Source organism: Lonchura striata, chromosome 16, assembly GCF_046129695.1.
Source record: "Lonchura striata isolate bLonStr1 chromosome 16, bLonStr1.mat, whole genome shotgun sequence".
In the NCBI taxonomy this organism is placed as follows: domain Eukaryota; kingdom Metazoa; phylum Chordata; class Aves; order Passeriformes; family Estrildidae; genus Lonchura; species Lonchura striata.
In genome coordinates this window covers 2,158,261-2,171,974 of record NC_134618.1, presented here as the reverse complement: position 1 = coordinate 2,171,974, position 13,714 = coordinate 2,158,261, and the positions used below count along the sequence as shown (strand labels likewise).

The window sequence follows — 13,714 nt, the reverse complement described above, 5'->3', positions numbered from 1 at the left end:
CCTCCACGATTTGAAAAAAATTAACAATGTCATAGAGGACATGGGATCTCTTCAACCAGGGATGCCATCCCCATTGATGCTCCTACAAAACTGGCAATTGGCAGTCACAGACATCAAGAGTTGCTTTTTCCAAGTTCCCTTGCACCAGGCCAATGCGCCACTTTTTGCCCTCGCAGTTCTCTCCATCAGCTGAGAAGCTCCCACGCAGCATTACTATTGGTGTGTTCTTCCTCAGGGGATGAAGAACTCACCTTCCATCTGCCAATGGGACGTCGCCAGTCTTGTCCCCAGAGTGTGCTAGAGCAGGGGAGGGCATCATCTATCATGATATATGCATCCCTAATGACAACACATTCACACAGGTTCTCGATGAAGCTGTTATTGCCTTGTCGGGAGCAGGATTTGAGTTAAACCATGAAAAAGTGCAGAGACTACCGCCCTGGAGATATTTAGGTCTTGAGATCACCAACCGCACCATAACGCCTCAGCAGCTGGTGATCAAAGATGAGCCCAAGACCCTGCGGAATCTCCAACAACTGTGTGGGTCCTTGAACTAGGTGAGTGGGATCTGTCTCCTCTTCTCGACTTGTTAAAAGGCAGGGAGGAGATGGATGCTCCAAGAACATAAACCCAGGAGGCTTGGGCCACATTAGAAAGGATCCAATTGGCACTGGAAAGCCGGCAAGCCCAATGCTGCCGGCCAGAGCTCCTTTTCTGTTTTATCATCTTAGGAAAGTTGCCACACTTATATTGGCTAACCTTTCGATGGGACAGAGGTCAGAGGGACCCCCTCTTGATCATAAAGTGGGTGTTCCTTTGCCATAAATTGTCCAAGAGTATCACGCAGGAGTTGAATGGCCCAGCTGATATGTAAGGCCAGGACAAACATGTAGTTGCTTGCAGGGTGTGAATTCTCATCTATCCATGTACCAATTCAGCTGTCCACCAGAAAATTAATGGATGAGACTTTAGAACATCTGTTAAGGGAGAATGAGAACCTCCAATTTGCCCTGGACAGCTACCCCAGGAAATTATCGATACATCAACCAGGCCACAACTTGTTTAATTGTGAATTCCATCTGATTCCAAAAGATATTCAAAGTCATAAGCCCCTTAAGGCCCTGACCATTTTCACTTGTGTATTCAGGAATTCCCACAAGTCAATAATGACTTGGAAGGACCCCCAGACTCAGCAATGGGAGACCGATATCAAGACCATTGAGGGCTCCCCTCAAGTAGCTAAGTTGGATGCTGTCATCAGAGCCTTTGAGAGATTTCCTGAATCCATTAACATCATAACTGATTCGGCTTATGTGGCCAGGGCAGTGTTTAGGGCTGAGTATGTGGTACTCAGAGAAGTCTCAAAGCTGGTGATATACAGGTTGCTCGCGAGATTAGTACAGCTGGTTTCCCACTGAGAGCAGCCATTTCACGTGATGCATGTGAGATCACACTCTGACCTTCCAGGGCAACTGCAGAGATGATGCCCTGGCCACGCCACTACAGCTGGCTGGCCAAGGGAATACCTTCCATTAGGCCAAAATCAGCCATTAGCAATTTCATCAGAATGTGCCTGGTCTGGTCTGCCAATTCCACCTAAAGTGTGACCAAGGCAAGGCAATTGTGGCCACATGTCTTCAGTGCCAGGGGTCCACTTTACCATCGCTGGGGGCAGGAGTTAACCCCAGAGAACTCTGCAGCTATGAAATCTGGCAAACTGACATCACCCATATACCCCAGTCTGGCAAGCTCAGGTACATGCATGTCACCATGGATACCTTTTCTGGCACAGTATATGCCTCAGCCCACACAGGGGAGAAGGCCAAGGATATGCAGAAACACCTAGTGCAGGCCTTTTCCATATTAGAGATCCGAAAGGTCATAAAAACTGGCAATGGGCCAGCCTATATCTCCAGGGCCTTCAGCAATTTCCTGCTGAACTGGGGAATTGAACATCAAACTGGACTACCAATTCCCTCCCCACTGGCCAGGCAATAATAGAAAGGACCTATCAGAACCTGAAGTGGACCCTCAAACACCAGAGAGCTGATGCCATGATAACATCCCCTCACTTAAGGCTTTCAAAAGTGCTTTTCACAATGAATTTCCTGAATTGCTCCTTTGAAACTCTTAACCTGCCGGTGTTGAGACATTTCAGTCACAACAGTATCCTAGAGTTTAAGGAAAGACCACCTGTTCTAATTAAAGATCCTGAGTCCCAAGAAACCAGAGGGACCCATGAATTGATCACCTGGGGGCATGGGCACACATGTGTATCCACTCCCTCAGGCCCAAAGTGGATCCCCATGGAAGTGGGTGAAACCATATATACCGTCCAAGAGTACACACTGCCATACAACCACCTTGCCACCAGTAGACGATCCAGCCAACATCACTATAGCCTCAAATAATAAAAGAATGAAGAAAGATGAGAATTCAGAAATTTCATATTTTCTTTCTTTACCCCCTGATGAAAATTGGTGTTGAGTTTTCCTAATGTGTTTTCTCTCTTTTATATTTAAGTTACTTTATTCTGGACAATATGTGGAAACGAATACTCGCATGGCCCCTGTTGCTGTCGATGCCCCATCTCCTCAAGGTGTGGATTGCCCCTCAACCCAGACAGAATGTTTGGGTAATCCGTGCTCATGCACTGCAACGTGACCACCTGTGTTTATCTATGGCCTCAGCGGATGACCCCATGTCAACATGCCTGGGGGGGATCCCTTTTTCTATAGATCAATTTCCATCTGAGCTCAGGGCCCTCTTAATAACATTAATCAGGATCCTCCCCTTGTTTGTCATCGTTGTGTTCACATTACCAACCCTCTAGTTTTATGGAGAAAACGGCCATCAAATTTGCCTGAACTAGACAAAAAGCCCACAGAATTTGATTTACTTGGGTCTTCGATTGCCCTTTTTTGCATTCAGTTTATTTTCAAACCTTCATATTACCTGGAGTCCTACATCTCAGTTAAGATACATAAAAAGGAGTTTCAGGCAGCCAACTGGTGCAAGTCAATCAGGCACCTGAACATACCATCAAGCAAAAATCAGATCCCCCTGAAACTCCCAAAGGGTATGTTTTTGATTTGTGGGCAGAGGGCCTGGGCAGGGGGTCCTCTCATCTAATAGGAGGTCCATATACCATCGGGCAGCTGTCCCTGTTTTCACCCAATCAGAAACAAATTTTAAATTAGCAATACAAATTAAATGATTTGGCAATCCAAAAGTGTAAGCGCAGAATCATAGAACTGGATGAACATTGTGATTAAGAAATTCAGCATTGGGCTCTTCCAGCAAGGGCTGCGGTCTCTGTCTTTTTACCATCGGTGGTTTCAGCCAAAGCACTCAGGAAATTAGGCTACCTCAAGTGCTACGTTGCAAAACAGGCGAACTTAACTTCTACAGTGCTCAGTGACCTCCTAGCAGAGAAGGAAGCAGGCATGGCATAAAATAAAACAGAGTGGCCATAGATTTTTTTTCTCTTGGCACACAGGCATGGGTGCCAAGAGTTTGGGGGATTGTGAAGCTTTAATATTACCAACTGAAGCCAAAGTGTCCACGCCTTAATCAACAAGATGAAAGATCTTATGCACGAGATGAAAGAAAGTATAGGAGACTGGGTTCAAAATGTCTTTGAAGGATGGGGTCTGTCTGGAAGGGTGTTGTCTTTCGTGAAAGATATTTGTTTGATCGTTCTAGTTATTTTATTAATTTCCGTTCCTATTAGTCTCATAAAAAGATTTTTAATAAAAACATCTACTAGCCAAGGATCTTCCCCATCTCAGCAGTGGTGGGAAGAGACCCGAGTTTAAAGAACCTATCATCACACCAAACCCCATCACAAAAAATGAAACAAAAAAGGGGGAATTGTGGTAGTGTGTTTTGAAGATATGTTTTCTTAGGTTGTTATAGAATCTGATTCTGAATGTTTGCAGTAATTTATTGCTATGTACCCCTACTTCCTTTTCAAAATGGTTTAACCTCATGTTCTACCCTCCCCTTCTCCTATCCATCCACTCATGTACCTACCCCCTTTTCCAGTCCCTTCCACGTCAGTCTCTGTAACCCTGCCTCTACTCCCTAGCCATCATTGTAATTCCTACCCCTTGTGCTAGAACCTTCCCTATCAGTTATGTAATCCCTGAATCCGCACTGGTTGTCTCAGCATGCTCTCATCCCCTCCACCTCTCTATTGGTCTCATGCTAATGTAGTCCCACCAAATGCTCTTTCTTTAAGTTAGCCTGATTGGTTGTTAGGCTCTCTCCCGCCCTGGAGACTGCCCCACCTTTGTAAGTCACGGCACTCCGTTGCTCTTGGCTCTTTGCCTCTGCCTCTCTTGGAGTGCTGCTGTGTGTCATCTGCTCTCTCCCCTCTCGGGTCATGGTGGGGTGGAATAAAGCTACTGGGAGATGCAAGCGAGAGTCCTTCCCTTCTTTTGTCACAACTCGTTGGTGTGGATTGCTTTATCGGCTGCTCTAGGTGATGAGGGGTCCCGACCTGTGGCCGAACTGCTCCCCTCTGCCCTGCCAAGAGACGGGCAGCAGAGGGAGGAAGCACTGGAGCTAGTAGGCTGGAAGGCTTCCTACCCCGAGATCAGGTGCCACGTGGGAAGGGAAGGGAAGGGAAGGGAAGGGAAGGGAAGGGAAGGGAAGGGAAGGGAAGGGAAGAAGGAGCCTTTGGCTCTCATGGTGGACTTTGCAGACAGAATGTAGCTTTAAATTTCCTCCCTAAGGGCTTGTCTTCATTTCCCCTTTCCCCTTTGGGAACCTCAGAAGAAGACCAAGTGAAATGCCTGACAGTGACTGTTGCTATCGCACAAGAGCAGACCAGTTAGCCTACTGCTGTCTTCCAAGCCCCCTGGAGATACTGGTGCTTTCCCCCTTGCTACCCCTGGAACATGCCAAGCACCATTTTCAAGGAACTTTGCCTCCAGAAGGGGAAATCTTCTCCAGCCCACCCTGGAGAGCCTCTCCTCTCCCATGGGGGACCTGTCGAAGCAAGGTGAGGGTGGCCAGAGCAAAGACATCTTCACCTGGGGCACGATGATTAAGAATCATGTTTATAAAGTCCAGGAGTCAGTTAAAGGAGTTAAGTTACTTGAGTGCTTTGCAATCCTTCAGGATGAAAAATGCTGTATACATGTCAGATTTTATTATTACAATTATAGTCAGATGTTAATCACCCCACCAAGATTTACTCAGGCATCAGTACATCTTGCTGAGTAATTGCCCCCTTCCTGACTCTTGGATGTCTCTACTCTGAGCTGCTTCTCATTTCTGTGTTTGCTTTGGTTCTGCCACTGCTGAGAGTGCTGCATTTTCCCATCCAGCAGTGAGCGATGGCAGAGCACATCTTGCACATTCAGGTTGCCTTCACTTCAAGCACTCCATGTGCATCGGGATCAGAAAATAAACTATGAGAACATTCACTGATAATACTCAGCTTCAGGGGATAGTAAAAGCCATCTCTTTTGCAAATTGTTGAGAACTAATGCTGAAAAAGCTAGGAAATGGTACAGTTTCATAGGTCCAATTGCAGAGTATGCATGAAGAAAAGCTCCAAGTTCAGCAAACCAAACTGGGATCATGAAAGTAGAAATAGAGAGTGATGGAAGAAAGGTTAGATAGATTTAAACTCCCGCACACAGGATCCTATTACTGGGATGCACTGGGATCAGTTCCCGCACTGATGCAGCGGATCTGTCTCCCCAGTGTTCAGCAGATGCTTTGACTCTATTGAGACTCAGGGCTGGATGTCCAGCCTCCGTGCTTTAGGGGGATTTGTTTATGTTTCGTGTCTGAACCCAACATTTGGCATTTCTGGGATGATGAAGAGATAGAAGCCTGGAGACATGCTGTTACTTAGTCTAGTAAGTGAAGCCAGCTCTGTACAACCCCAAGCATATGCCTGAGGGATGCTCTGGAATGACCTGTTGCAGCAATCCCTCGCTCTGCTAGGTCAGAAGCACACTGTGGTGAGAAACTGGCCCCATGATCCACCTCACTCTGCACCCTGCCTTGGCTCCAGTGGGTAACTGGTTACCTCATGGCTTTGGGAGAGAGTGACTGGCATGGGCAGGAATGCTCTTACACACTGCCAGCCTGGAGGAACCAGCTGTGTGTCCAATTTCTGGATATGGTTCAAGAGTGAGCTCAGTGCTCAGCAATGTGGAGGTAAAGGAGGTGAGGAGGGTTTGGGGTTTTGCACTGTTGACACACACCAGGCTGGCAGTCTCTGTGCCTCAAAGGCTGTGGGTCCAACTCTTCTCCAAAAAAAGATGTAGCCCCACGCAGCTGAGAAGCTGAGAAGGAGGTGAAAGAACAGCCAGTGCTTTAACCTGGCTGGTTATCACACCATGTTGCACTGAGGGATGTAGGGAGGCTTTCTCCCGAGTGAGAGCGATGCTCCTGGAACGCTGCAGGCTTCCTTGCAGAGGGTGCTGAGATGCTGATGCTGGAGTGCTCCCACTCTGGTGTGTTGTCCCAGAGGGGTTCTAAGGACATGGCACCCTATTCTACTAAAGCTCTGCGTAAAGCTGGAAAGGTGGTTTGATGGCGGCTGGGCTCTTGTGGAGAAACAAACATGGGACTGCAAAGTAGCTGTGGAAGGCAGAGGCAGAGTGAGGGTCCCGCTAGCCCGAGGTCCGCGCAGTGCCCCGCTGCTCCGCGGCCATCGGAGCTGCTGGGGTGACGGCTCCCGCCGAGCCCGGGTCCGGGACCGCAGGTGGGACGCGGCTCCGGAGGGAGGTGGGCGGCTCGGGGGGTGGCGGCAGGACCCGGCTGTCACTCAGCGCGCGGTGAAAGTGACAGAGGGGCGGGGCGGCCGCGCGCCGGGCGCGTATTTAACTTGGGCGGCAGCGGCGGCGCGGCAGAGCGCGGCGGGCGGGAGGCGGCGGCGGGCGGGACATCGTGACACCGGGCGACACCGAGCCGAGCCGAGCCGGGCCGGGCTGCACCGCACCGCTCCGAGCCGAGCAGGCAGCGCAGGGCACGGAGCGGAGCCGCGGCTGGATGCGTTGAGCGCGGTGGGGACGACCGGGTCCCCGCAGCAGCGGCAGCAGCAGCGGCAGCAGCAGCGGCAGCAGGATGGGTCGCCGGGGCTGCTGAGCGACGGCCGAGCCTGCCCTTGCCCGTCCCCGCCGAGGAGCCGCCAGGGAACCGGGACGCCCCGCCTCGCCGGTGCCGGGGACACCCTCCGGGTCCCCATCCCCATCACGCCGAGGATGCCTCGGGGGCCCGCGGGCCGCCCCCGCCGCTCGCTATGAGGAGGAACCCGGCCGGGCCGCGGGCGCTGCCGCCGCCGCCCGCCGCCGCCTGAGCCCCGTGCCCCGGCCGTGCCCGCGCAGGGGCCGCCCGAGCGCCCCGGCGCCGTGACCCTCCTCCCGCCCCCTCGCCCGGCGCGCCCGGCTATAAAGGAGGGTTTTATTCTCGGGCTCCGGTCTCACGCCAAACCCTGTCACATCGTCTAGACGAGCTGTCGTGGGGCTCGGCCCAGCTGTCACCATGGCGATGGAGACGAGTCCGCTGTGAATTTTGGGGGGGGAGCGAGAGCGGCGGCAGAGGAGGAGGAGGAAGGCTCGGTCGCCGCCGTGCCCTGCCCTCCCCCGCGGGGGAGGCTCGGACCCCCCGGCGCTGCCGACCGCGGCTGGAGCCGGCCCGGCGGGGAGCCCCGGGAGCCAGCGGCCGCGGGCGCGGGGCGAGCCTCAGATGCGGCTGTCACACAACCCTGGCCGGGCTATTTAAAGTAACGGGCCCCGCCGGACACTGGTGCCTCTGCCTATTTATGAGCCCCCGGGAGCCGCCGGGCGCCGCCGGGCAGCGCTAGGAGCCGAGGCCGCCGGGAGCAGCGCCGGGGCCCGCCCGGAGCATGACGGCGATCCGGGCGCTGCTGCTCTGCCTCTGCCTGGGGCTGCCGGCGGGCGGGCAGCCCTTCCTGCGCCTGCGACCCTCGCCCAGCGACAACCTGCCCGTCAAGGACATCGTGGAGCACCCGGACCCTGAGTACGACCCCAAGGAGCAGGACCTGGACGAGAGGACGCTGAGGAAGAAGCTGGGCAGCCATTTCGACCCCGGCTTTATGGCCGTGGCCGTGCCGGGGCCGGCCAACGCCTCGGGCGCCGCGGCGGCGGCGGGGCGGGGGCGGGCGGCGCTGCCGGCCGAGCTGCGGCGGCTGGAGCTGGGGCCGCCCCGGGGCCCGCGCCTGCGGCTGGGCAAGAAGGCGCGGCGGAAGGTGCTGCAGTGGCTGTGGGCGCACACCCACTGCCCCGTCTTCTACGCCTGGAAGGACCTGGGGGTGCGCTTCTGGCCGCGCTACATCAAGGAGGGCAACTGCCTGGCCGAGAAGTCCTGCTCGCTGCCCGAGGGCATGTTCTGCAAGCCCGTCAAGTCGGTCACCAAGACCTTCCTGCGCTGGCACTGCCAGGGCTGGTCCAGTCAGAAGTACTGCACCTGGATCCCCGTGCAGTACCCGCTCATCTCCGAGTGCAAGTGCTCCTGCTAAGCCTCCCCGGCCCCTTGCACTGCCGCCCTCCTCCTCCGGATCACTTTAGTGGGGGGGGGGGGGGAGGGAGGGAGGTTTTTCGGGTTGTTGTTGTTTTTTTTTTTTTTTTGGATGGGGTGGTGTTTTTTTGGGATAAGATAATATTTTTGGGAGGTTTTTTTTTTTTTTTTCCCACCCCCCAGAGCGAAGTGGGAGAAGATGAACCCCTTTGGAGTTTTGTTTTGGTTTGTTTTGGGTTTTTTTTGATAATTTTTAGGGGGCTTTTGTTCGGGTTTTTTTTTTTTGTTTGTTTGTTGTTGTTGTTTGATTTTTTGATGTTAATTTTTTTTCTCTTGGACTTCTGTTAATGTTATTTTATTCAAAACGGGGGGAAGCAAACCCAGGAACTGCAGGGCAGGCCAAAGGCACAGTAAAGCACTACAATCAGATGTCTATTTTTATACGTATATAGCCTTCTAACAAAAGGAAAATTAAAAAAAAACTTTTAAAAAAGGAAAAAAAAAACTACCAGCCGTGTAAATAGAGAGATTTTAAAGGAAAAGGGGGGGAAATTGCAGCTGTTTTTTATTATTATTATAATTATTATTGTTATTATTATTATTTTAAAGACATAGGACCACATTTTAAACCCATCCCCACAGAACCCAAGCACTTCCCGGCCGAAGGGAAGGGCAGAAATTTCTTGTAAAGATGTTTTTATCAAAAGGAGAAAAGAGGCAGAGGGTGTAAAAAAAGAACAAGAACCACAGCATCCCCGAATGGTTGTTTCTCTGTGCTGTATTTTTTTTATCTTCTTCAGACCTTGTCACTGATGTTTGAACTAATTTGCCAAGCTCTCTAGTGTTTTTTTTTTTTAAAGTTTAGAACAATTAATTAAGAAGGAAATTTTAAAGGAAAGTACAAATCTATGAATGAGTGGAATTGTTTTGTTGTGTGGGAATACATATAGTCGTGTAGAGATGTTAAAGGAAATTTTCTGTGTACAGTTTATTTATTTTTAACGTTTGTGTATAGGAAAAAAAAAAAAAAAGCTAGAGATTATGCCAGAAACTATTGGAAATGTTTACTTGAATATTCCTTTTAAAACATATCAATGTAAATATGAGCTATCACTGATCAAAACATTTTTAGCAATAAACTCTTATCTTTGAAGAAAATCCCCATGCTGCACTCCAGCTCTCTGGGAGACCGGCAGAAATTCGGATTCTTACTCAGAGCAGGTGCTGAGTAAAGGGCTTTGCCTGGGCTACGCTGTTGTAAATCACGAGATGCCCCAAAAGTCAGGACAGCTCCTCCGGTTTCTGTCTCTCCGAGATTCCGCTCTGGGATTTTTTTACGTGTACAACTATAACCTCTTGAGGAGAGAGAAAAACATCCACGGGAGAGAAATGTCTCGTAACGCATGAAAGAGCTGCGATGTCCCGGACTGGAGGTGTCACCTGAAGTCCTTGGGAGATTCCGCGCTCTGCGGCTCTTGGATTCGGCTCTCCCGCTGGCAGAGGAAGCGGTCGAGGTTATTGCCCCGGCCATCAAAGCGCCTGACACAACTTGGCAGCCTCGCGTGTGGCGGAACAAATGTTTTTTCTCGGCTGCCGCTAGTAGCAAAGGAGAGAAGGATGGAGACGAGCCCTGCGCCCCGACTTGCTGCCGCGACGGAGCCCCGGCTGCGGCATCCCTGCCCGCAGCGCCGCTGGGCGTGTGCGGAGGGCGGCAGAGCCCGCGGTGCCGTGCCGTGCCGTGCCGTGCTGTGCCGTGCCGTGCCGTGCCGTGCCGTGCCCGCGGCTCGTGCGCTGGTGCCAGGCCGGTCCCGCACTGCCACCGGAGCTCACGGAGCCAGGGCAAGGCAGGAACGGGACGGCTGCACACGGGGGGGGCTCCGACAGGGCTGGGGAGGAGCCCGGCACAGGAAAGCGAGGGCACTGGCAGCGTGAGCCCGCTGCCGACTGAGATCTGTCTGTCGGTCAGTCACAGGGCTTGGAGCACGGCTCTGACAGGCTGCCAGGCCATTCCCCTGCGTGTTCTGCGTGGGCTGCTGGTGCTGGAGGGGAAAGTCTGGCCATTTCTGCTGGTGAATGAAACGTGTCTGAAACGTGCCCGAAACGTGCCTGGCATCCCTGAGGAACAAACTGCTGCCAAAGGGCCCTGGCCAGTGAGGAGATGTTCCCCCCCAAGGCAGTTGTGGAGCAGCAAGGAAACCCTGCCCCCCTCCAGCTTAGCACGCAGCACAGGAAAGCAGCATGACACCAAGCCCATGGGAAGGCACCAGGACCCTCCAAGGGGTCTGGCTTGTATCCCTCCATCATTGTCTGAGGCCCCTGAGGTCCAGCAAGTCCTGTGAAACAGGCCTACAGAGCCTGGAGGTCACAGACTGAAACTGAAACAGGGAGAGAGTAGTTGAGATGGGCATGGTGGGGACAAGGCAAGAGGGACAGTGACATCCCATAGCCCACATCCCTGCAGAGCCCTGCAGCCATCCCCTCATCCCCATTTGAGGAGGCAGGTTGGTCTTTTCACCCATTTGTCAGTGAGGGATCAGGGAAGGGGGAGATGCAGAGGGCAGGGTGAAAAGGAGACTTCAGCGAAGACAATGTGCAAAACATCAGGGGCATTTCAGAGAGAAAGGGGAAAGCTCATTTTGCAAGAGGAACAACATCTGTGGTGTGGGGCCAAACATCTGTAGGAGGGAGCATGGGGGGAAGGCATTCTGGGAAAATATTTCTGACATAATCCCAACAGTATCTGGTGTGTTGGGATTTGGTTACAAATGGCCCTCTAACATCTTTGTGCGTTTTGTTCTGCTGGTTCCAGGGGCACACAGAGACCCCTGCTTTGTGCTAACCTGGGAAATAAACCATTCGCTGGGCTCAATGGCTGAGTTCAGTTGCACAGGGAAGGGGGGGGCTGGGAAAGAGGAAGGCGAGATTTGTGTGAACTCAGCAAAAACCAGCCTAAAAGCCTCCATGCCATGTGCTAGAGGGAGGAGGGGGGCTGCCTCCATCTCTGGGGAGAGCTCAGTGGTCCCGCTTGAGATGACGGCTTGTGAAAAGCATGAGAGCTGAGAGCGAAGGTGCTCAGTGAAGGCCAGGGATGTGGAACAGAGGGCAGCCCTGTATGCCAGCTCACCTGGTTCTGCTTTGCCAACCCTCCATGGCACTGGAACACGGTCACCAGGTGCTGGTGGCACAGTGCCCTCATGCCGAGGAGCTTGGCTGCCCTGGGAGGCAGTGAGTTGGACGTGTGATGGCCAGGCCATGGGCGTGATGGCTTGCCTCACCCACCGAGCCTCAAAGGAGAGTAAGACAAAGGGGAACAAGCCTGATTCTTCTGTGCGGTTATTGCATTGTCTCCCCAAGCTGCTTGTGATTAAGGGATGAGCTGCAGGGGGAAAGGGGTAGAACAGGCAGAACCAGCAGGACCCCAAGATGTGGTAGGTGCCAGCTTCTGAAAACACAGCCTTTCCCAGTGTATTCTGGGGTCGTGGCCCAGGAAAAGGGCTGGAGCACTGAGAGTGGGTGCCATCCTCTAGCTCAGGTCCCTCCTGTCATTACATTGTCAAAAGCCATGCACAGCCATGGGCACTCACTGACAGGGCTGTGCACCCCCACTCCTGGGCACCCAGCTGTTCCTCCACTCACCTGGTGCTGGAAGGGGAACCGTGCCCATGCCCTGTGGAACTGCAGTGAGCCCCATGCTTTGCAGTGACCCTTCCCCACACTGAGTCCCCACGCTTAAGCAGAAGGTGGTTATCAGGAGGATCAGCCCTTTAACCACTTCTTCCTTCAGGCAGGGCAGAGCACACATGATGAAGGAAGTTCCACAGGACCCAATAGATGTTTTGTGCCCTGCAGGCACATGTCCCTCAGCATTATGAGAAAGCAAAGGCAGCTTTCTTCTCCACAGCCAGCACTGGCCAGAGCTCACCTGCTCTGACACCATGTGCTGTTCAGGGGCAGCTCCCTTGGCTGGATCACAGCTGGATCTCTTCCTTGTAGTCCCTACAAAGCCTGACTGAAGCAAAGAGCCCCTCTCTCAGGTCTGCAGAGGTGTTGTATCCTTCCGCATGTCCAGGCCCTTCTATCACTTGGTGAATTGCTTTCCCATGCGTGAATCCCAGATTTAGATTATCCTGATTCTCTTGGAAGAGAGAGTGAGTTCAGGATGGCTCCTGACATTTGACTTGATGGGACAAAGTCACCTTTCCATTCCTCTTTCACATCCCAGTTTGATTTTGACATCAGCAGCAGGTTAACTCTTTGTCTTATTGGCAAAGCTTATTTCATCCCCATTTTCTGCCCTGCCTTTCCCCGTTTAGCTCATGTCTCCTCAACTAAGGTCAGTGTCCAGGAATGCAGTCTCTGTCAGCATGCTGGCTCTGCCAGGGTAACTCAGATTCATGGGGCCAGAGCTCACAGATGTTCAGTGCCAACTCTTGAGATATCTGACTTAGGCCCAGGTGATGACCTAGGCCCATCACTCATCATTCCTAGAAAGGCAGACGAGTGGACTGGAGGCAGTAATTGCATTCCTTAACCATTGAAGCCCAGGCTAAACTTTTTCTCAACATGCAAAATTGTGTTCATCTCCTCCTCCAGGCCAAGCATTTATTGTCAATTGCCTTTGCAGCCTATGATGGCTACCAGGAGCTATCAGGGAAAGCCAGTCTCTCTGTACACCCTGCTTGGTCTAGCAGCAGGTCCCTAGTGAGCTCATCCTGCTGACTGCTGCTGGTCAGGACCTCCAGTTGAGTTGGACTCACTTCCTCAGGCACCCCCAGCTCCTCATTCATCCCCTCAGTGAAAATCAAGCCACACTGCTGAGGTTAATAGTGCCAGGGTGCACTGTGCTCAATGATCTCAGAGGTCTTTTCCAACCTCAGTGATCCTGTGCTGACCACATGTGTGCCCTGCAGGGTGGGCAGAGTTGGGCTCCTCTCACCATCTCCTCATGGCTACTGGGTACAAGTGTGGGGGTTCTGCTTTCTATGTGCAGCACCCAGGATTCCTTTCCACTCCCGTGCAGTTCTCCTTTGCTGTGTCCATGTATAGCAAACCCAACCACGTGCCCAGATTCTGCTTGGCAGAGCAGGACCCTGACCCCTCTCCATGAGGGAGTGTAAGGCTTTTACTCACTGACACTCCAGAGGTGTCAGAAGAGCTGCTGGCTCATCTGCAAAAGCCGTGCACGAGCCTCCCCTCCCCCTCTGTAATT

At 52.5% G+C, this 13,714-nt stretch overlaps 1 protein-coding gene across 1 annotated transcript; it reads left to right on the top strand.

The window, feature by feature from the left end:
* Positions 1 to 7,873: 7,873 nt before the first annotated feature.
* On the top strand, positions 7,874 to 8,529 carry LOC110470230 (noggin-2-like). The gene has a single exon (XM_021529712.2). It carries the CDS (start codon positions 7,874 to 7,876, stop codon positions 8,504 to 8,506), a length of 633 nt encoding a protein of 210 aa, XP_021385387.1. The 3' UTR covers positions 8,507 to 8,529.
* Positions 8,530 to 13,714: the final 5,185 nt, after the last annotated feature.